Here is a 23,932-nt window from a genome sequence, read left to right on the forward strand (position 1 = left end):
GTAATATGCAGATTGCAATTTTGTTCAGTTCGGTCACATTTTACCAGAGTTATGGCCGAGTTGCCAGCGGGGGATATTGTGCTCGCGGAGCACTCGTTTCCCAATTGCTGCTTTAAAATTAAATTAATTTTAAGGTCACATGAGGTGAATTTTTTTTTTTTAAATGGAGGAAAAATATATTTAAACTGATTGGATTTTATCTTTTCATGTTTTAAAATTAAAAAAAACTTTTTTCCTGTGAAAGTAAAGTGTGAGGTGAAGAAGCAATGAGTTAATGATTAAAAAAAAGACCCAAGCAGATGAGACAAAATACTTTAATGTGCAAAGTCATGCATTTATACTTTTATTTTAAAATAGAACTTTTTTTTAACCCTTAACCAGCAGCGGCAATGTTCAGCAAACGGCTCGTTCACATGATGATGCGGGACAGGAAATGGATGCAAAAACGTGTCGAGTCGAGTCGAGTCCAATCCTAAAACCTCGACGAGATCCAACTGTCTGTTTCTCTTCACTGCAGCACACGAGGAGGAAAATCTTTCCTGAAAGATCTGACCGGCTCCAGCACGGAGTGTTATTTCTCTCCGCAGCTGTAATGGTAGCATGCAGGATGATGAGTGTGAGAAGTTGTGACTTAAAAGAGACGATCACAGTTTTGTGGTAGAGGTGTGCACCGAGATTCCACCGAGATTCCACAGGACTCAATAACAAAAAAAAATCCAAAGCTCAAAAGAACATTCAGTAAAAGAAAAATGTATAAATATTCAATGTGTTTCAGCGATTCTGGTGCGAACATGTCGGCGGCTCACTGATGTCACAGGACCATGTTGATGTTAGCGCTGTTACGCTGGCGGTCAATGGGAGGAAAAGAACAAACAAACAAAAAAGCGATCAGGTTTTGTCGTCAGCTCCTAAAAAAGAAAAAAAAGTATAATTTTAATGAGAAATCCATCAAACACATTGGTGCAAAACACTGCACTCTCAGTCTGAAAGCTGATTTGTTTGAGCGGAACTGAAGGTGAGATCTGGACAAAATAAAGCGCCGCTGCATCGCTCCATTTAGCTAGAGATAAAAGCAAAAGCAAAATCCCACTTCACCACTACCAATCAGCACAGCATTGTGGGAAATGTAGGAAACATTAGTACAGTGACGTGTTGACACGATAAGAAAAAATTCCTTACGATGTAAAAAAAAAAAAAATCACGTTAATAATAAAAATGAACAAATCTGAATATTCAAACGATGCATTTTTCGTATTCATTCATCCATTTTCAGTAACCTGTTCATCCTGCTCAAGGTCACAGCAGTGTAAAAGGCAAATTTAACCTTTTAACAAAAAAAGTTCTAAAAAATGATAACAGCAGAGACCCAGAGTCCCGTACACACCTCTACTTCATCATTCGTATATCCTTCAGCATTTTTTTTTAAACTTCAAGTCTTTAATTCATGGATGGAAAATGTTTCACTTTTAGTTTCATATGACGAGAAAGAAGTGTTAAAAATAATTCAGTAATCGCTCACATATGGCACAAATGTGTCAACACACACACGGAGCTGATGTGAGATGAGATACTGTCACTATTTAAACTCTTCTGCTCTTAGCTGTGTGCCAATATTTATACCAATTATCAGATCATGATCGTTGCTTCAATTTTTACTCCAGGTTTATGATATAAAATGCGCCGAAGCTGAACGTCATCGGAATGGTTCGTTTAAAATGTTAACCGTTTTGAATAAGTCGTCGACGGGGCCTCGTTTCTCAAACTGCCGACGAAAATGTATTCATAAAACCATTAGCATGAGGTTAGGTTGAAAAAAAAAAATCCTATCCTATGAAATCGTTGAGGAGGAGTTCCTGCAATTTTATATGCAGATTACACCGACGATTAAAGCTAACCGTTCCAAAAGTAATGGCACCCAATAAAAGGAAGAAGCATTAGGGCGTTGCGCGGCGGTGTAGTGGTTAGCACTGTCACCTCACAGCAAGAAGGTTCTGGGTTCGAGCCCAGCGGCTGACAGGTGCCTTTCTGTGTGGAGTCTGCATGTTCTCCCCGCGTCTGCATGGGTTTCCCACACAGTCCAAAGACACGCGGTTAGGTTAATATGGGATGGCCTTGGGCTGAAGTGCCCAAGAGTGGCGGCACGCATGTATGCAGCGGCCTGTGACGAACTAAATTTCGTTGTACATTTGTGCAGTGACAAACACTACATTCAGACTGCAACCTGAAACGACCCATATCCGATTTATGAAATCCGATTTTTTTGTTAGGCAGTTCACATTACCAATTATATGAGACTTGTATGCGATCTCCAATATGAACGGAAAACGACCCAAAAGTGTCCCGCATGCGCAAATTGACACGTAATACGCACATCTACGTAATACGTAAACAAAAAAAAGCGCACTCTTCATGTTTAATGATTTTTTGTTTGTTTGTTTGTTTGTTTAATTATCTGGTTAGTGTTAAAGTGTGAGGTCTCGTGTGTGTTTTTGTTTCTGAACTGAAATGAAAACGTGTAGCCTGGTAACGAGGGTTGACTCCTAAATGTCTCTCTAATTTCTATATAAGTGCACTACATGTTACTAGGAAGTAATGGATTTTTAAACTCTATATAGTGCACTCGAGCTTCAGTAGGCAGTCATTTGGGATACGGCCGCTGTATTACCAAACTCTTAATTCAGGCTTAATAATTTGCACATATTTATTTCATCATATTAATAAACTTTTTCTACATTTTTATAAATATTTATTTAGATTGTTTATAGCCAGCTGAATTCTGCAACTTCTCTCAGCGCTGGCTCAAGGTGCAGAAACACCAGTGCAGTTTGCTATGGAGATGAGGCGAGACCTGGCGATGTGGTTTTTGTGGCGGCGGCGGAACTCACACAATAATCTGATTAATGTGGGCAGCAGAGTAATGAGACCGAAGGTGTCAAATTACTGGAAATTTCCAGAACAATCTTATAATCTTGTAATCCAGGATGGTTTAAGTTATAAATCAGTTATAGAAACTGTTTTATTTAATCAGGCTAACAGATCAACATCCAGGTCCCTACCAAATCCACCATTAGCTTGATCAATTCTATAAAAGTCTATTTAAATTCTGAAAACTGTACAAATGTTGTTGTTTTCCACCAAAGAGGCGGGATTAGCCAACGCAGAATAGTGACGTTTGTCTCTTGTTGATGACGTGTAGGTCGCATGAATGCGACCTGTCCGGTCAGACTGCAGTCGCATGTGAAAATAACGGATATGCATCGGATTTAGGACCACATATCCAAGCGGCCTGGGTCGCATGTGAAAAAATCGGATCCGTGTCGTTCAGATTGTCAATAACAAATCGGATACAGGTCGCATATGGGCAAAAAAATCGGATATGGGTCGTTTCAGGGTGCAGTCTGAACGTAGTCAAAGTCATTCTATTCTAGTCTTTCACCGTTCAGTTGCTGTTCTCGGCTCCTGTTCCTCACAGCCTCACAATGAGTTGCTTTTTAAGATAAGTAGGCGGAGCTGAGGAGATTTTTCTAACTAGAGGCGGAGTTTCCAGGCCGGAATAATGGCGAACACTGAAATGCTGCAAGACATTTCAAGCAAGACGCATGGCAAGTTAAAGTCGTATGATTATTATGAATAAAAAAAGAATTTTTAAAAACACTTAAATATTACAAATTTACAAACGGCACCTTTAACTGTTGTGTCGGAGAATAAGAGGGAGCAGGAGAGTTCAAAGAGTGACACTAAATCATTAAGTCAGCATGAAAAATAAAGCAAAGCAAAAACACACACACACGCAGCAGTACCACAGCGAGTTCACAGTGTGTGCGGTGTTACGAGTCAGTGGTGTGCGAGATCTGCTTCCAGAGCAACATCTTCAGGTTGTTGAGGATGAGCGAGTGCTCTATCTGCATCTTCTCGCCGGAGCCCGTGAGCTGCATGCAGGTGTTCAGCTGCCGCTCCAGCTCATCGCGCAGGCTCAATGGCGCCCCATGCAGCAGGAAGTCCTCCAGCGCGCTGCAGGCTCGCGCCAGGTTCGTCCGGCTCGGCTCGGGGCTGCAGCGCTGCTCGGCTTGGAGACACGACGCTCTGCAGTCGCCACTGTACACGCAGTCCGAGTCTTCCTGGCACGGGCGACCTTGCACGACCCGTCTGAAGGCCTCCTCCGGCACGACGTGTTGCCCGTCTAAAAGACGCAGCTCATAGTGCTTGGTGTATCCGAAGCTTCCCGGCGTCATGTCACACAGCAGGAAGGAGCCGAACATCCCGTGAAAAACGTCCTCCACCAGCTCCAGCAGCCCGATCGAGATCTTCGCCTTGCGAGGCCACGACGGAGCGAAGAAGTCATCCAAGCTGCGACCGAGCACAGCCGTGATCCAGGGCTCAAGCCCCGGAGACAGATTGAGGCCGTACAGCGGCGTGTACACGACTCGCTCCACCACATACAGGTTGCCACAGAAACCCAGCAGCTTGGGCGTGTGACTGCGTCCCTGCAGAACCACGCTGAGTAAAACCTCGTCCAGCTGCAGGAGAGCCCACGCTGACCGTGCCTCCGGTAGAGACACACGCCCGTCGTGATCAGCATCCGCAAACGACAGGACCAGTGACACCAACGTGGTGAGGTCAGCCTGCTCACCAACCTTGGCCTAGAGATATGAAAAGAAAAAAATTGTCGAAATGCAGGAGAAAAAAGGAAGGAAAGATGGACATAACTAATCAAATCGTTATGCACCCATCACCATGCTTCACCACTTTGACCAAATCTAGAATTCCCTCATCATTACACAACTCACAAATGAGTCTAGCTGCATTCGTAAGTGAGTACGTCTCATTGCTTGATCTACTTTTCATTTATGTAATTAATGCCAACGCTCATCACAATGTTCTCCCGTTAGCACTCATACCTTCACGTGATCGTACACCATCTCTTTGAACTTCTCCACCGACGTTCCTCTGGTGGGTTTGTCGAAAAGCACCAGCTCCTTCTTCGGCTCCAGCTCTTCTCCCAGCTCATAGTGCAGCACATCGCCCAGGTGGCACTTGATCACCGCGTTCACATCGCCCCAGCTCGCTGTGTACACCTGACCCGTGGAGAGGAACCCGAGATCATTTAACTTCGCCACCTTATCGGTCTTCTCTACACTTTCCGTACGGCAGTGTAGGATGTTCAAATACTGTGAGTCAGGTGAGGTTTGGTAGAACATCAATCAGAGGTCTGAAGTGCGGAGTTATGATGAAAGTGGCTTGTTTTTAAGAGTTGAGTGCAAAAGTTTGTACGCCCTCCTTTTGAAGAAACCGAGATGATATAAAGCCAAAAAGTGCAGTGTTTCCCCCTACCATTATATTTTTTTTGGGGGGTGGACCAGACCCTGCCCTGCCCTGCCCCCCACACACATTTTAAGGGCCGTAAAAAAGAGAAGGACAAAAAAAAAAACCCAGGAGTGTAGTTCTATTGTAAAAATTGTTTGAATTATTGTTCTAAAATAAATGTGAGGACTTAAATAGGACCCTTTTAACTGTTCGTTCAAGATCAAATGCTCTGTAATCGGAGCCGTGGAGAGGGGTCCTGCAGGTATGGACCCTTTTCAGTCACGTGACCTTCGTAAACGCGACCGCCATTTTGGACATGTAGTGGACTTCGGCTCAAATCGGTTTGAATGCGAGGAAGGCGACAAACATAAAAGAAAAAGGAGCGAGATGCAGAAAACTGTATTTACTAGTTTACTGTAATTATGATCTGGCAGCTATTTACACCGGATCCAGTGTAAATAGCTGCCGTAGCCAACGTCCGGCCGGGCCGCGAGCGAGCGCGCTCCGGAACCTCGGACGTTGGCTCCGGCGGCTATTTACACTGGATCCGGTGTAAATAGCTGCCAGATCATAATTACAGTAAACTAGAATGGAATGTTAACAGCAATGTAATGCCTTTTCTGGCTAATTTTATTCGTCTTACCTCCAACAAAGTGATCACTACACAAGCGCTGGTATGCCGCTATCCATCTTCTCCGTCGGTCAGCATCTACAGGGATCCGATAAAATGATAACCCTTGCCTTGTTTGTTGATGGTTACTACATCCAGGTGCACAACAACATGGTGGCATGATGGAAGTCTTGCTGAAAATAAAACACTTTCTTTTCTGCCGTTCCTCAATGTTGGCTGTGGTAAACTACTGGTAGTACATGTCCAAAATGGCGGCCGCGTTTGTCGTGACGTCACGTGAAAAGGGTCCATACATCCTCATCCAGCACCCCTGCCCCCCGCCACCCAAAAAACCTCAATAAACTTCAGGGAAAACACTGAAGTGTATTAATAAAATTAAATTAAAAAAAAAAGAATCAAAATTACATGATATTTCTGACTGTAATATAAATGCACGCTTGCCCTTAAGAGCTTTGAGGACTGTACTGTGGTGGGTTTCCCAAAAGCCTCTTAATGCTAAGAGCATCTTAACTAGGAGAGAGAGAGAGAGAGAGAGAGAGAGAGAGAGAGAGAGAGAGAGAGAGAGAGTTAGAGTTGTGCTGCTCTCTCGACCATTTAATGATGATCTTTATGGTATGATGCTTTTGGGAAACTTGGCACTGAATTGCCCAAATTGATGGGGATACAAACTTTTGAGCAAGATAATAATAATAATAATAATAATAATACCAACACCACTGACTCGATTTGTGTAACATTCAGTGTTGAATTGATTGAAAAACAATAAATAAGCATCAAACTCTATAAAATAGAGACACAGAATCCAAAGGAAGAAGGGACAAAACTTTTACACCCAATTCTACACATCTTCCTCACAGTACCAGAAACGGACAGACGCATCAGTAGTGACAGGTTTCACATTTCTTGAAAGCTCACCTGGTTGTTGGGTTTACTGGAGAGACACCTCCTCAAATACAGCGAGCCTTTCTCACACAGACTGCTGCAGGCGGAGCCATCGATCACGCCCGCTCTGTATTTATCACACTGAGAGAGGAGGAGAGGAGGAGGTTAGGACCTTCAGTCATTCTGTGAAACATCAGCCCCTTTTCCGCAACTCAACATAGTTCCCTGAGGGCTGAATGAAATATCAGATAAAGCACCATAGCTCCCTCTCACCCTGCGCCAACAACCGAATCGAGCGCCTGTTCCTTTAAATGATAATGAGCCACTGCTCATGAATATTCATTCGCAAAGGCAGTTCTTAAACCGTGAGTAGAGGGACTCAGCTGAGGGGGCGGGATCATTCTAACGAGCTCCACTTGCGACATAGAAGACGAGCCGAACCTGAATGACTTGTTGAACGGTGTGTTTTCTGAAACAGGCAGAACAAGCGAAACGGACTGGGTTTGGTGTGTCTGTAGCGTTATTTTGGAGTTTGTAGGCTGCAGATATTTAAAATGGTGTGAGCACAAGCATTGAAAAATGAGTTTTTCATAAAAAATGTCTCCTTTAACACCCTGAAGTTAGTTGATTATGTTCGTCTTGTAGATAGTTTTCACTGACGTCATGGCATTCCGGGGAAGACCCTCCAGCCGCCATCTTGTGGGGCAAACAAAACGGACCATCGCCATTACTGGCTACGTTATCTCGGACGAATTTATGAAGTTATATAGTCAGTTTTCTAAAATAAAGATCAATGTCGGCAAAATCAAGCAAACAGAAGTATATAGATACATTAGACGACATCTCATGACAACGGTATGCAGCCAAACTGGCCTTGATTGGGGGAATTGACCCCTACGAAGTGGACAAAGATGCATTTTCAAGTGACTATGCAGGGCTGCCAAAGCCTGAAACTGCCAAAGCCTGCTCCAGAGCCTGAAACTGACTTCATCAAACTTTAAAGGCTGTCTGATATATACAACTTTATATATTCACAGCGCACCTTTTGTCGGATGCCGCCTTTTTCACGGCTGAATCGCGCAGATCCGATTTTTTTTTAGGAGGGGCGTTGGAGTGTCTGATTATAATTTCAAAGTAAATTCTGTATTAAAATTACAAAATAAGCAAATCCGTTACAGTCCATGAAACAGGAAGTATAAGGATGAGAAAAAAAACAGTTTAAATCGGAAAGCTGCGCACATATGCGCAGTCCTGCACACCGCTTGGGCTGCGTAAATGTGCGCAGCTTTCCGATTTAAACTGTTTTTTTTCTCATCCTTATACTTCCTGTTTCATGGACTGTAACGGATTTGCTTATTTAGTAATTTTAATACAGAATTTACTTTGAAATTATAATCAGACACTCCAACGCCCCCCCCCCCAAAAAAAAAATCGGATCTGCGCGATTCAGGCGGCATCCGCCAAAAGGCGCGCTGTTTGCATCCCAAACACAAATCAAATCATACAGAATAGACCTAAAATGTTTTTCAAAAATGACCCTTGCATGAGTGAAGTGACAAGTTTCAAATAGAAACGTGACAAACGAGCGATATTAAGTGTACATTACAATATAAACGTACACTCAGCGGTTCCAGTTAGGCATCCTCCAGAGATTGTTCACATGATGTTTTGGTTTCCAAAAACAAACTTAAACACAATTGATTGTTTAAATAAACAACTTACCACTTATAAAATGATCGGAGCAGACTTTGCTGTGTTTGGAAGGCTGATAATCCTTGCGGTTGATTCTCGCAAGCCATAGATTTCTCCTTTGTATGCTGAGTTTCTTTGTTTGCTCGCCTTCGTGCTCCCGTACAGTGGGAATTCCATAAAAGCTCCGCTTGACGTCATCATCTGACCTATTACGACAGCCGTGAATACAACAGGTGTGCACCATTGCTAGCTTTAAATAGCCTGCTTGGGTTCTTTTGAAGACTTTGTACTCGCGCGTTACAATGTGTGCTCAGTCAGCCGTACGGTAAGCTTGACCCGCAAGATGGCCGCCACTAGGGAATCCCCGACTCTGTGACATCATGTGAAAACTATCTATAAATTCCTGAGCTACTGTGGGTTTTTGAGGTGGTTGGTTGTTTTTTTTCCCCTCCCTTCTGAATTTTCAGATTGAGCAAGAGTAAATTGTTATTTGCTCTTAGTGTGTAATTTAAACAAATTTGTGTCCATCCTATAAATAATTTTTCCAGGTGTTTATTTGTCCTGGATGAAGAAAATTCACAGTCGATTATTATAAATCTTCAATCCCGACAAACCATTCTACCTAAATTTTTTTTTATTTTATTCTTCCAATTTTTAAATAACAGCGTGTCCTAAAGCATTTCGCTCCTCTTATACGACAATGGATTAATTAAACGTCACACATCATATTTTTTGTCCCTTTATAGCTACTTTAAATGTTGTATTGCAGCAATAAAGTCATTCCTTCATCATCTTCTCTCTCTTCCTTACAAAAAACCTCACCACATGAATAATTACACCGTCCGAGCCTACAACACCCTGTGAACAAGCTGTTACTATGGAAACGATAACAACCTGTCGCTGCGCTACTGTTATAGAAAATGATTCAACCTCTTCTGACCAATCAGAACCCAGAGTTCTACAGCGCCGTGGTGTTGAGTGTAAATCAGGTGGTGACCTGAAGCAGGATTTAATACATACAGTGCTGAGCGTAAATGAGTGCACCCCCTTTGAAAAGTAACATTTTAAACAATATCTCAATGAACACAAACAATTTCCAAAATGTTGAAAAGACAAAGTTTAATATAACATCTGTTTAACTTGTAAGGTTAATAATAACAGTTTTGCTCAAATTAGGGTGGTGCAAAAATGAGTACACCCCACAACAAAAACTACTACATCTAGTACTTTGTATGGCCTCCATGATTTTTAATGACAGCACCAAGTCTTCTAGGCATGGAATGAACAAGTTGGCGACATTTTGCAACATCAATCTTTTTCCATTCTTCAACAACGACCTCTTTTAGTGACTGGATGCTGGATGGAGAGTGATGCTCAACTTGTCTCTTCAGAATTCCTCAAAGAAAATAATTTCTTTCCACCACAAAGGTGAAGGCTACAAGAAGATCAGCAAAGCTTTACTTATCAGTCAGAATACTGTAGCTAAAGTGGTACAAAAATTTAAGAAAGATGGAACTGCAACCATCTCACAGAGACGTCCAGGTCGTCCACGGAAGTTAACACCTCGACAGGAGCGTCTTCTGATGAGAAGGGTTGAAGAAAATCGTCATGCAAGTTCACTGCAGTTATCTAAAGAAGTAGAAAGCCAAACTGGGGTGACTATTTCCCGTGACACAATACGCTGCAGAGGAATGGCATGCATGGATGCCGTCCACGAAAGAAGCCTCTCCTAAAGCCCAGGCACAAAAAAGCCCGCCTAGAGTTTGCCAGGGCCCATGCTGACAAAGATGAAGACTACTGGGACTCTATACTCTGGAGTGATGAGACCAAGATAAATGTTTTTGGAACTGATGGCTTCAAAACTGTATGGCGTCGCAAAGGTGAGGAATACAAAGAAAAATGCCTGGTGCCTGCAGTGAAACGTGGTGGTGGCAGTGTCCTTATGTGGGGCTGCATGAGTGCTGCTGGTGTCGGGGAGCTGCATTTCATTGATGGCATCATGAATTCACAGACGTATTGCTCTATACTGAAAGAGAAGATGCTACCATCACTCCGTGCCCTTGGTCGTTGTGCGCTTTTCCAACATGACTAAACACACATCTAAGGCCACTGTTGGATTTCTGAAGAAGAACAGGGTGAAAGTGATTCAGTGGCCAAGTATGTCTCCTGATCTGAACCCAATCGAACACCTATGGGGAATTCTGAAGAGACAAGTTGAGCATCACTCTCCATCCAGCATCCAGTCACTAAAAGAGGTCGTTGTTGAAGAATGGAAAAAGATTGATGTTGCAAAATGTCGCCAACTTGTTCATTCCATGCCTAGAAGACTTGGTGCTGTCATTAAAAATCATAGAGGCCATACAAAGTACTAGATGGAGTAGTTTTTGTTGTGGGGTGTACTCATTTTTGCACCACCCTAATTTGAGTAAAACTGAAAAATGTGTAATCTAAGTTATATTATTAACCTTACTTTCACGTTATAAGTTAAACAGATGTTATATTAAGCTTTGTCTTTTCAACATTTTGGAAATTGTTTGTGTTCACTGAGATATTGTTTAAAATGTTACTTTTCAAAGGGGGTGGACTTATTTACGCTGAGCGCTGTAGCTGGTGTGTGTGTGTGTTTTATGAGTGTATCAGGTATGATTATACAGTATTGACAGTGTTGTGTTAAATAAGTGCAGACTCACGATGGTGGTGTAACACTCGTGCGCTCGGCACAGCTCTGTGTAAGACGAGTAACGCACGTACACCACCCAGCTCCCCACAAACACCGCCAGCCAGGTGAGGAACAGGTACTTCACCCGCATGTACGACAGCCGAACCTGCACAGGAGCACACACACACACACACACACACACACACCTACCTTACATTGAGCTTTATTTTTAATATTAATTAATTTTTTTTTTAATTTTCTACAAGTGTCCACTGGTATAAATAAATATACTTATATATATATATATATATATATATATATATATATATATATGAGTGATTCCACGCTTATGGGTACTGAAATGGGGACATGAACTTATTTTTAAAAATTCACCTAAAACCATTTCTTTTTTTTTACCATCAGGTCACAAAACATGTAATCTTTAATGAATGATATGTTAAAAGATAACTTTAATTTTCTGAGATGTAATAAAAACATATTTATATGCCAAAGTCAAGCCTATGAGTTCCAAAATGATGTCTGTTCCATTACTTCTGTTACGATTGTCCATCTCGCATCTGTTACAAATTAATTACAATCTAGCTATATACCATGTTAATCTTATTGAAAGAATGTGTATGTTTATTCTACTACACACGTTTATTAATTATATTTGCTAAAACATCACCTTCCTATGTTTCAAAAAGTAATTCTACATTGTTAAAATTGAGAATATATATGTCCACAACACTTCTGTTACGTTCTGACTTTGGCATATAAATATGTTTTTATTACATCTCAGAAAATTAAAGTTATCTTTTAACATATCATTCATTAAAGATTACATGTTTTGTGACCTGATGGTAAAAAAAAAAGAAATGGTTTTAGGTGAATTTTTAAAAATAAGTTCATGTCCCCATTTCAGTACCCATAAGCGTGGTATCATTCACATACTCACTTATTCACTGCCTTATGTACCTATTAACCTTCGAACTCATTTATTTATATTTTCTCCTTCTTTCTCATTTAATATCTGTACTGTTCATCTATTTTACTTATTTACCAACTCATTCACTCACACAACTGATCATTAACATATTTCAATAAATAAATTTTGTTCACTTTTTTATTCAGAAAGACATTAAAATGTTCCTATCATTATTATTTTTTTAATGTAAATTTCATTTTTTTAAATCACATACGTTTACATTTTATTCTTTTTGATTTTTTTCCCTCCCATACTCCATTATTTGACCAAATTATCATGTTATAACATGAAACGTTTCATATAATAACATGAATATATTGTTAAAACAATAAACTTTTCACATTATTATGTGGTACTGATTTTTTTTTTTTAATTTTCTGATGTGGCAGCAATACGCTTCTGTACATGAGTGAGTGAAGTGAAGGAGTGATCCATTTTCAACACGAGAAGATAAACTTCATATCTTCAAGCCAATGTGTGATTATTTTTATTATACTGACACAGTCACAAACTAAAAATCCACAAATTTATCAAAACAACTCGCTCATCAACTTCCTCATGAGTGACATATAGAGATTGAGGTCCTGGTTTTGGTTCTCCATGTCCCGAATGAAAAATACGAGTGGTGTATTTCCCACTCATGGTCATGTGATACATCATGATACTGATATTTTAATCGTCATATCGCATAAAGTTCTTTTTGGAGCACAAACAGTATGTGAATCAAGTATAATACTACTGTACTAAATAATAATCCATAAATAAATAAAAATATGGACCATTGTTGTGTTTGTTAAACCTGTACTACATCTAAGGATAAAACACTCTGTGTTGTGCTTTTACAGGAAAATAAATCAACAGTGAAGTGGTGTGATGAAGCCGAGTTAACGTTCCCACCCTGAAGTTGATTATTTTTCTATAAACACCTTGACGCAGTGTGTTTTATTCCTTTTACACCACAGCAATTTGCCAACAATTACAATTTATTTCTTCAACACCAACACTATTTACTTCAGGTCCCAAGACAAAAAAAAAAATCAAGACAAGTCGAAGATTCTTGTTTATTATTAATTTTTTTTAAATGTTCAATAAATGGGTATTTATTTTTTTCATACATTTATAAAGCTGGAGAACTCAAACACCGATGGGTCGACCTGGTAGCAGAGGCAGAAAGATATGGTTAAAAAAACCCTCAATTTATAGATTTAGTACCAAATTATAGAAATCACATAATTTGTTTTGAGTCAGATTGTAATTTATTTTACTTTAAAGGCGTCGTGCGGTAATTTCAGCAATCAGGCTATATCATGTGTCAAAATGTCGGGTTTGGTGGGTTATTCAAGCCCCTCGGTTTCCCGCGATCTCAGTGTCACGATGCGCCCGCTACAAGCATTTAAAGTTGACGCGCACAGCCAAATTTAGGCAGCCAGCCGTTAACTAGGTCAACTTATGTGTGACGTCATACCAGTAACCTCCCTTGGGTGATGCTGGCCTGTCGCCATGTTTTCTCTATAGCGTGCGTTTACCAGAGTTGTTTACATTGCGGATTTTGTGGATTTATTCAGTTTGTGGATAGTTTTGAACACTCAAAACACTATAAAATGATGTATTAATATTCTGTGATACAAAATGCCTAATCGGTGTATTGTGTTTGGCTGTAACAACGAACACTGAACACTGTTTGTGACTGTTGTTATCAATGGATCTGATTTCAAGGTCATGGCTAGGTATTGATAGAAAAAAAATATTTTTTTAAAAACACACGTTTTAAGTGTTTCTATGTATCAATCAATCATTAATTGTACAAAATTATTTTCATACATTTATGTATTTGTCATATCTTTGTCACATGAAGTGTTGTCTTGATAACATATGTGGCACATCATTTTAGCAAATGGATGACAGAAGATTAATTGAAAGATTTATGCCACACAGCTGCCTTTAACTAATAATTATCACTTATTACTGACGATTGTACGTTTGCTAAACAATACAATACAAAGCTCAATACTCCCAGCCTATAACATACTGAATATCAAGTTAAAATCAACCGCAATAAAAGGAAAATGATGAAAACTGGAATATCAAGGGGTCTACTGTATCAGAAGGCCCACTGCATTTCGCGAGATCGCAAGCTGTCAAGTTGCTAGAATTCAATCTTTTTAGCTATACTTTCACCCCCTACAGCTATCAGTATTACACATAATCATAGATTAATCACACAGCATTCTAATTCAAGTGAAAATGGTCTTTAAAAATACACACAAGTAGTGATTTAGTCAGAGAAACCAACCAAAACAAGTCTTCAAGTCGCCGGTCTTCTTCATTCTCGTCTTCGTTTCTGTCGTCGTCAGAACTGTCCTCATTTTCTTCTGAAGATGAGCGCTCAGGTTCAAATCTGTAAGGCTGGATACCACCAGGACATTCAGCTGTCAAAATCTCTACTTGTGGGCCATTTTCTTCTTCTGTATCGGTAAAATCAAAGCTAATTTCCTCAGCATCGCTCCTATTTTCTGGTGCGTCTGCCATTGCAACTGCACCGAGTGGTTACTGGTATGACGTCACGCAGCTGTTCCATTGACCGAGAGGAGGCGCTGCGAACGCGGGAAATTTCAAGCGATGGGCATGACCAAATAAGGACCGATTACAACCGCGGGAAGCTTTTGAAAAATCGACGGTCGATTTATTTCGAATCTCGAAAGCATTCTGGTGCAGAATAATGCGACTTTTATCGCCACTGCGTGACGCCTTTAAAATAAATTTTAAAAGTAAAATAAATTACTTTACAACTCGCTCATTAACTTCCTCATGAGTGACATATAGAGATTTATGTCCTGGTTTTGGTTCTCCACGTCCCGAATGAAAAATACGATCTTTACTGTACCACAGATCTCCAGGAGTACACGGAGACCGTCACTGCCTACATGAGGAAGTGCATGGACGACGTTACGGTCACCAGAACCATCTCCATTCGGGCCAATCAGAAGCCATGGCTGACAGGGGAAGTCCACAGGCTCCTGAGGGCTCGGAACGCCGCCTTCAGAGCTGGGGACGAGGTGGGCCTGAGGACAGCTAGAGCCAACCTGTCACGAGGCATCAGAGTGACCAAGAGACAGTATTCCAGGAACATTGCTGTCTACTTCAACAACAGCAGGAGACACCAGGAACCTGTGGCGGGGGATTCAGACCATCACAGACTACAAGCCCTCGCCGCAGACCTGTGATAACTCCACCTCTCTGCTGAATCAGTTGAACGACTTCTTTGCTCGCTTTGAGGCAGACAACAGCACCACGGCACAGAAGACCCCACCACCTCCCGGTGACCAGGTGTTGACGCTGTCCCCAGACAGCGTGAGGAGAGCTCTCAGGACGACAAATGCACGGAAAGCCCCAGGTCCTGATAACATTCCTGGTCGTGTCCTGAGAGACTGTGCCGAGGAGCTCACAGATGTCTTTACAGACATCTTCAACATCTCGTTGAGCCAGGCTGTTGTCCCCACATGCCTCAAAGCCACCACCATCATCCCGGTCCCAAAAAAGCCGTCTCCCTCCTGCTTCAATGACTACCGCCCTGTCGCACTCATTCCCATCCTCATGAAGTGCTTCGAGCGGCTAGTCATGCGGCATATCAAGTCTGCCCTCCCCCCCGCCCTGGACCCTTTCCAGTTTGCATATCAGTCCAACCATTCGACCAATGACGCCATCTCCACTGCCCTCCACTCAGCCCTCACCCACCTGGAGACAAAAGACTCGTATGTCAGAATGCTGTTCATAGACTTTAGCTCAGCATTCAACACAATCATTCCTCAGCAGCTCATTCATAAACTGGACCAGCTGGGACTCAACACCTCCCTGTGCAACCGGCTGCTGGACTTCCTGAAGGGGAGACCACAGGCTGTATGGGTCGGCAGCAACTCCTCCAGCACCATCACATTGAACACGGGGGCCCCCAAGGACGTGTGCTGAGCCCCCTCCTCTTCACTCTGCTGACCCACGACTGCACACCAACATCCAGCTCCAATCTCTTCATTAAGTTTGCGGATGACACGACTGTGGTGGGTCTCATCAACAATGGCGATGAGACAATCTACAGGAGTGAGGTGAGCCGCTTGGCCATGTGGTGCAAGGACAACAATCTCCACCTGAACGTGGAGAAGATGAAAGAGATTGTTGTGGACTTCAGGAGAGCGCACACCCAGCATGCTCCACTATCTATCGACGGTGCTACAGTGGAGAGGGTGAGCAGCACCAAGTTTCTGGGTGTGCACATCTCTGAAGACCTGTCCTGGAGCAACAACACCGCATCACTGGCCAAAAAAGCCCAACAGCGTCTGTACTTCCTCCGCAAACTGAGGAGAGCAAGAGTCCCGGCCCCCATCATGCACACATTCTACAGAGGCACCATCGAGAACATCCTGACCAGCTGCATCACCGTGTGGTACGGCGCCTGCACCGTGTCCTGCTGCAAGACTCTGCAGCGCATCGTGAGAGCAGCTGAGAGGATCATTGGTGTCTCTCTCCCTTCTCTAATGGATATCTATAACTCCCGCCTCACCCGCAAAGCCATCAGGATTGCAGGTGACCCCACCCACCCATCTCACAGCCTCTTCAGTCTGCTGCCGTCGGGGAGGAGACTGCGGAGTCTCCGGGCCAAAACCAGCAGGCTCAAGAACAGTTTCTTTCACCAGGCGGTCAGGAGGCTCAACTCCCTCCCTGTTCTGCCCCTCTTCTGCCCCCTGCCACAGATTCTGCCCACACACCCCTGCCCCCCCTTCAGCATCTGACGTCACCCTCACAGTTTCCCCCCCAACACACACACACTGAACTCAGGGACTGCACATTTCACTTTACCTCGCTCATTTGCACTATTCCGCACTACCTCACCTTAACAGCTATTAGTTTATTGTTTATACTGTTTATTTCATGTTTACCTGCTATACCTCAAGTGCCCTTAACTGTTTATTTGCTCCAATATATATGTGTGTGTGTGTGTTTTCTTATCTACAGTGTTTATACTGTTTATTTCAATTATTCTATTTTTATTTATTGCATTGCCTGTTTGCACCGTGGGTCAGAGAGGACTGAAATTTCATCTGTGCTGTATGTCGAGCATGTATAGCATATCTGACAATAAACTTGACTTTAAATTGTAACTTTAAAAAATAATGAAAAAACCCCTCATAATATCTGATAAAAGCATATTATTTTTATGCAACTGATCACAATATGTTCATTTTATCGTATTGTCACACCGCCCAGTCCGACCTCTAAACCCTGCTGAGAAGGTTTTTAAAAAAAAAAAATAATAATCCAGACTTTATTATGCTCATGTCCTTGGTGTAGGTCTCAACTCCGCCTTGTAGTCATGACCTCATAACAAACAAGGCTTTGATACGTCCTCCTTGGGGAAGTCGTCGTCTGGGAAACGTGGACTTTATCTGATTGGGTGGTGAATAACGGCGTCATGGTGTGACTTTCTCTCATAAAACTCCTGACAGAAATCCGACATCCTTCATCTCCGTGCTGAAGAAAAACACGAGACTAGAATTTCCAGCAGGAGAGTTCTTTTTTGTTTTAAGAGACGAAGCTATTATTTTGGCTCCGTGTCCCTTTTTTCACTCCGGCGTCATTCCCAGTCACTCCCGGGGATGCAGTGTTCCTGTTTCAGCCACAGGAATTACACAGACTACACCCCGGACACATGGACAGACCGGCTGCCAAAACACACTTATATAAGCAGAAACAGTGACTGGGGGGAAAAAAAACCCCACCCCCCCAGATATTTTACATGGTTTGTATTTTTTTAATTAACAGAGAAACTTTCAGGAAATAAAATGACAGTCATCTATTACTGACAAATACAAAATAAAATCCCACGAACTGTACAACAATTCTGATCTTTTCTTACAAACAATTTGATGCTTACGGAACCAAAAAGCTGCCAAAAAGTCTTAGAAACACTCCATGATTCTCACACACACACACACCACTTTAATAGGAACTTGTTCTTATTCTGAAATTCCTGTTCTTGGCTGCAGGAGCGGAAACCAATGTGTTCCTCTTTCTGCTGTTGCATGCTGAGATGCTTTTCTGCTCACCATGGTTGTAAAGAGTGATTATATGAGTTACTATATCCTTCCTGGCAAAAAAGCAGCTTGACCCACCTCGAATCTGTCCATTTTCTGATCTCTGACCCTCTCTTATCAACAAGGCATTGTTTCCACCCACAGAAGTCACTCACTCACTCGCTCACTCAGTGTTTTTCACACCATTTTGTATAAACTCTAGAGACTGTTGCTGTGTTCACAACACAGTTATGATATCAGTTTCTGAAATGCTCAAACCAACACCCCTGCCACAGTGAAAGAAAGGCACATGCACACTCGAGCACAGTGAGATTCATCCTCTGCATTTAACCCATCTGAAGCACACACACACACACACACCCAGAGCAGTGGGCAGCCACACTACAGCCCCCGGGGAGCAGTCAGGGGTTCGGTACCTTGCTCAAGGGCACTTCAGCCCAAGGCCGCCCCGTGTTAACCTAACTGCATGTCTTTGAACTGTGGGGGAAACTGGAGCACCCGGAGGAAACCCACGCAGACACGGAGAGGCCCCCGCCGGCCGCAAACCCAGAACCTTCTTGCTGTGAAGCGACAGTGCTAACCACTACACCACTGTGCACGCCTTCACTGTGAGATCACAATTTTTCCCATTCTGATGTCTGAACATTGTGAACATTAACTGAAGCTTGTGATTTGTACCTGCATGATTTTATATCGAGGGATCGGCTGATTAGAGAACTGCAGAAAATAAAACAGCAGGTGGATGTACTGTACGGGTGTTCCTAATAAAGTGGCTGGTGAGTGTATACCCACAATATGCTCTGCAAATACAAGACTTTATTTCTTTTTCCCCTCGACGTGTACACAGCAAGACATCATTTGCAGGTCATGTGACTTTCAGTGCCGTTATTCCGCTCGTCCGAGTTGCAAACGCTCCGATTTTCTCTCAGGTGGCACCACAGGAGACTCGACTGTCCCTTCATTCAAAGCAGTTCCTTCACAGTTCTCCAGTTCCAGGAAATGTAGCACGAGTAAATTTTCACTTTAATAACATTAACATTATTTTTTAAAAGCTCATGTTAGTCATCATGAAGAGAACAATATGTAATCTGTTTTATTAACATTTCTAAACACAGATAATTTAATGTCTAATTTGGGAAGAAGGAACACTTTGAAACATTTCATGCTCTGGAACTGGAACCTGCTCTGTATTTGTTGCTAAGAACAAAGTGAGTGCTATCGTTCTCAGATTGTCGAGGAATAAAACACATCAGGGAGCGCTGTGCTTACTAAAGCTACATCACACCACACGGTAGCTGATCATTTTCCAATAACTGCACACGCCGCTGGGTTTCATTCCTTATGTAATTAATTATTTTTAAAAATCGTGCAATTATAAATTTGTGGTCAACATTGAAATAAATTGAATCTAAAATCATAGTGACTTTTTTTTTTAACTCAGTAACGTGAGAGTATCCTCCTAAAGAAACCAATTTACACAAAGTAATGTGATTTAAATACGGTATAGTGTATTTAATAAATGTCTGACAGCAGTAATTTTTTTTGTCATTGTAGTAATTTTTTTTTTAAATCTACATAATGGAAGTTTTGGGATGAACCTCGAATGGAAATAAAGCTCTGTTTTCACCCAGGCTCCATTTTCATCATCTTAACAGAGCTGGTCAGGTCACTTACTTGAAATGGAAAAGAAAAAAAAATCCAAAACCTTTTCAAGACTTTCCCTGGAAGTTTTTCAACATCATTAATTTCATTAGACAGATTAACAGCTTTAAGATATTCTTAAAGTATCCGGAAAGTTTACAAAATGCTAAATTTCAGTGTATTTACTTATAAACATTAAGAATTCTTATAGTATAACAACTTTGAGTGACTTTCCATCCGTGACTTCTTAAAGAGAACAAAATGCTGTTAAAAAGAACATTTAAGATGCCACTTAAACATTTAAATGTACTTAAAATAAAAAAAAAAGTCACTACTACTCTTAAAAATACCAATAAAGGATCTTAAAGTTACGAGTGTATTTAATAAATTTTAGAAGTTCAGTAAAGGTAACTTAAATACATGACTAAATATTTAAAGGTTCCTTTAAGGTTTAGATAAAATGCAGTTAAATTCACTTTTTCACCTTGTGATTCATCTTGAAGTCCATCCATCCATCCATCCATCCATCATCTGTAGCCGCTTATCCTGTCCTACAGGGTCGCAGGCGAGCTGGAGCCTATCCCAGCTGACTACGGGCGAAAGGCGGGGTACACCCTGGACAAGTCGCCAGGTCATCACAGGGCTGACACATAGACACAGACAACCATTCACACTCACACCTACACTCAATTTAGAGCCACCAGTTAACCTAACCTGCATGTCTTTGGACTGTGGGGGAAACCGGAGCACCCGGAGGAAACCCACGCAGACACGGGGAGAACATGCAAACTCCACACAGAAAGGCCCTCGCCGGCCGCTGGGCTCGAACCCAGAACCTTCTTGCTGTGAGGCGACAGCGCTAACCACTACACCACCGTGCCGCCCCTCATTTTGAAGTTAAAAAACAAAAACGAAAAGGAAACAGATCTGGAGTCGAGTGCGTTAAAATGTTTTAGTTTTCCAGATCTGTAATGTTCCATAGTTTAAGTAAAGCACCTTCAGATTCTGGACTCAAAACAAAAAGTGACACATATAGAGGATATTACACGGTGGTACGAAGATGTGAAGTTTATCTTCGAGCAGCGAACGGATACATCACGAGTGAGTGAAGTGAACGAGTGAAAATATTTTCAACACGAGAAGATAAACTTCATGTCTTCAAGCCAACGTGTGATTTTCTTTTTATTATATTGACGCATTCACAAACAAAAAGGACCCAAATTTATCAAAACAATTCATCAATTTCTTCACGAGTGACATATAGAGATTCATGTCATGGTTTTGGCTCTCCATGTCCCAGATGAAGCTTGGATGAAAAATACAAGGGGTGTATTTCTCAGTAAAACACTTGTGTCCATGTAATAAGTCAATATTATTGTGATCATCATTATTATTAGTAGTAGTACCCCCATCTTTATATGCATCCATGCTAAAACAATGTGTTATTTTTGTCCTTGCAATTATGATACTAAAAATGATCTCAAAGTCAAAATTATGGTATTATGAGTCTAAGACATTAAAAGTTTGCTTTGACAGAATTAAGACACTGTTTTCACCCTGGTATTTAGTCGTCAAAAGAAACAATGCCAGCCTTTTTCAAGAGTTTTCCTGCAAAATCATTAACTTCATCATAAATCATTAAATGTGCTGTGTTGCAAGAGGGAAGTTGTGTATTTTGGTGTCTGAAGTCTATATATTTTACTGTTAAACTGTCAAATTAATACTTTTCCAACTATGGAACTGAGTGCATGTGAATTTTCTGCTTTTCCAGATCTGTGCATGAGTCAAACTGACTGCAAGAAAGAATAACAATAAACACAACACTCTAATCCACATGCATGCATCAATGAAATGAATCAAGAAGTGATGAGAAAGAGAGAAGAAAATACCCACGTGAAAGAGGTAAAACTTGGTGGTCCAGGCCCGTGCAAACAGCCCTCTCGCCATTGCAGAAACAGTTCATTTCATTTCATTTCATTTCAAACATGCAATCAACCTACAAAACAAAAACCGCATCGCAGCTGCAGGAATGCCACTCTTCCTCTCACTGCACCGCGTCACCACACTGCTCCTCATCTCCACATGACAATCACCTGCTTCTGCTGCACTTCGGATCCTAAAACTTCAGTAGTCACCTGGATCGCGTTCAGGTTTTATGAAAATCCCTCACGCTTCATGATCACCATATGCTGCATTCAAGCACCCCAAATCCAGCTCTTACTTCCGGGTTAGGATGTTGCAGTGGGATTTTACGACACTTGGCACTTGAAGCCGTCAGCAAACAAACTGGTGAAAAGGCAAAAAAAAAATGTATATAGCAAGAGTAATAACAAGAATATAGAAACAAAAAAACTGGTTGTGTTATATTAATATATCTGAAAAATAAGCTTTTAGAAAAAAGTAAATATATTTTATTGTTGTGTTTACCAGCGATATTTTACGACGCTTCGCGCTTGAAGTCGGCAGCAAACAAGCTCTCGTGAAACGTGAGCTTTTCATAGCAAGAGTGTAAATAAAGACAAAAAGTGTTGTCTTATGTCACAAAATCTAAAAAAAAAAACAACACATTTTGTTTTTGAAAAACAAAGGATTTACAAAGTTATGTAGGCTCAAGTGTAACATTTTAAAGAATTTTTGTCCCCAAAAAAGGAAAATTCCCCAGTTTTCTCCACAAATACACAGCAAATCCCCTCACATGTGCATGTTTCTTTTTTCATGTTCCTGTCTTAAAAATAGCAATAGGAACCAAATTTATAAATTCCTCCGAGTTAAAAAAGTGTTTTTTTTTTTTAGAATTCTGTTGCAATCAAAACCTTAATCACGAAGCCTAATCAATGGTGAGTAAATATTTAAGGAATGCAATAAAACCATCCAGTGTCATGCTGTTACAGGAAAGTAATCAAAGACAGGGTGATGTGACGAAGCAGAGTTACTGTTACAACCCCAAAGTAGATTCATTTCCAACAGCAGTGTCCTGGAGTGTTTTACACCACAGTGGGGCAGATTACCCGCCTGTTTTAAGACTGCAGTTTTAAATCTGGAACCTTTCGATTCGTTCCTATTATTTAGTTTGTTTTGACACTAACACAGCAAAATCTCCTGGCTTTATTAGGTGAAGTTTTCTGTTTTTTTCTTTTGATTGTACACATTTCAAAACAGAAAACGTTTATTTTCCAGCCATCTAATACACTGAGAAATTAGCTTAAACGGTATTTTCCCCCCATTTCTACACAATCTTCCCACATTATTTGTATGAGTGAGAAATAAAAATAATTGACTGTTGCACCTTTAAGCCTTATTTCTTTGCTACGCCCAACATTCGTGTTTTTCGGCATTTTTCAGATTAAAGCTGTTGTTAAAAGCTAAACTAGCCGACCTGTTTATTACTATTTTTTTAAATATTATATATATATAAAATTCACGCGCGTGCCCAGACTGACCAATCGCGGAGAAGAACTGACTCACGAACAGTGATAGGAATTCCGACTCTTTTCAGTGAGTCAGATCAAGAGTTGGTTCAGCTGACCTATAAGAACCGACACTTTCGGCTCGGTCCTGCTTTTTTCCTTCTCAAAGCTGTTCAAAGTCGTTGATCGTCTTATCTGTCCATCTTACTTACCTTACTCTACATTCTGATTAACTGTATCACATTAGCATATACTTTGCACTGCCTTTATTATAAAATGTGATGAAGTAAATCATAAAACCATCATGCTATAACATGTCGCATTGACAGACGATAAGTTCCTGCATTATTCCTATATTATTGTGCCACTACAATACTCCAATCACTGCTGAACACAGAACACGTTTTCAGAAAGAAAGAAAGACAGCATGAATTCATTTCACGGCTCTTCAGATATGCGAGTCGGCTCCCAACGTTCACCTAAAAGAGCCGATTTAGGAAGAGTCGACTCACTCGCATGAGCGTCGAACATTGACCAATCACGGAGAAGAACTTCTTCGCTAGCGTCGAATACTGACCAATCACGGAGAAGAATTGTGTCGCGAGCGCCGCACACTGACCAATCCCAACGTGCGGGCGGTAC

At 41.3% G+C, this 23,932-nt stretch overlaps 1 protein-coding gene and 1 long non-coding RNA gene across 4 annotated transcripts in view; both read right to left on the minus strand.

Moving 5' to 3' along the window:
• Positions 1 to 300: 300 nt before the first annotated feature.
• Positions 301 to 23,747, minus strand: dipk1aa (divergent protein kinase domain 1Aa). Of its 3 annotated transcripts, none has more exons than XM_060906511.1 (7): positions 23,410 to 23,747; positions 22,311 to 22,430; positions 21,777 to 22,169; positions 11,200 to 11,334; positions 6,851 to 6,958; positions 4,899 to 5,075; positions 301 to 4,640 (listed from the first exon to the last, which is right to left on the minus strand). In XM_060906511.1, exons 3-7 carry the CDS (start codon positions 21,828 to 21,830, stop codon positions 3,828 to 3,830), a joined length of 1,287 nt encoding a protein of 428 aa, XP_060762494.1. In that variant the 5' UTR covers positions 21,831 to 22,169; positions 22,311 to 22,430; positions 23,410 to 23,747; the 3' UTR covers positions 301 to 3,827. The 3 variants fall into 3 exon arrangements, with proteins under 3 accessions (XP_060762494.1, XP_060762493.1, XP_060762495.1); XM_060906510.1 differs by having other exon boundaries at positions 23,324 to 23,747; XM_060906512.1 differs by lacking the exons at positions 21,777 to 22,169; positions 22,311 to 22,430; positions 23,410 to 23,747 and adding an exon at positions 20,368 to 20,662.
• Positions 301 to 23,932, minus strand: part of LOC132871904 (uncharacterized) — a 79,652-nt gene continuing 56,020 nt past the window's right edge. The window contains exon 2 of the long non-coding RNA XR_009651350.1: positions 301 to 2,221. This is a non-coding gene — a long non-coding RNA (uncharacterized LOC132871904). The remainder of the gene's footprint in view (positions 2,222 to 23,932) is intronic.

This window comes from Neoarius graeffei, chromosome 23 (genome assembly GCF_027579695.1).
Source record: "Neoarius graeffei isolate fNeoGra1 chromosome 23, fNeoGra1.pri, whole genome shotgun sequence".
NCBI classification, from domain to species: Eukaryota; Metazoa; Chordata; class Actinopteri; order Siluriformes; family Ariidae; genus Neoarius; species Neoarius graeffei.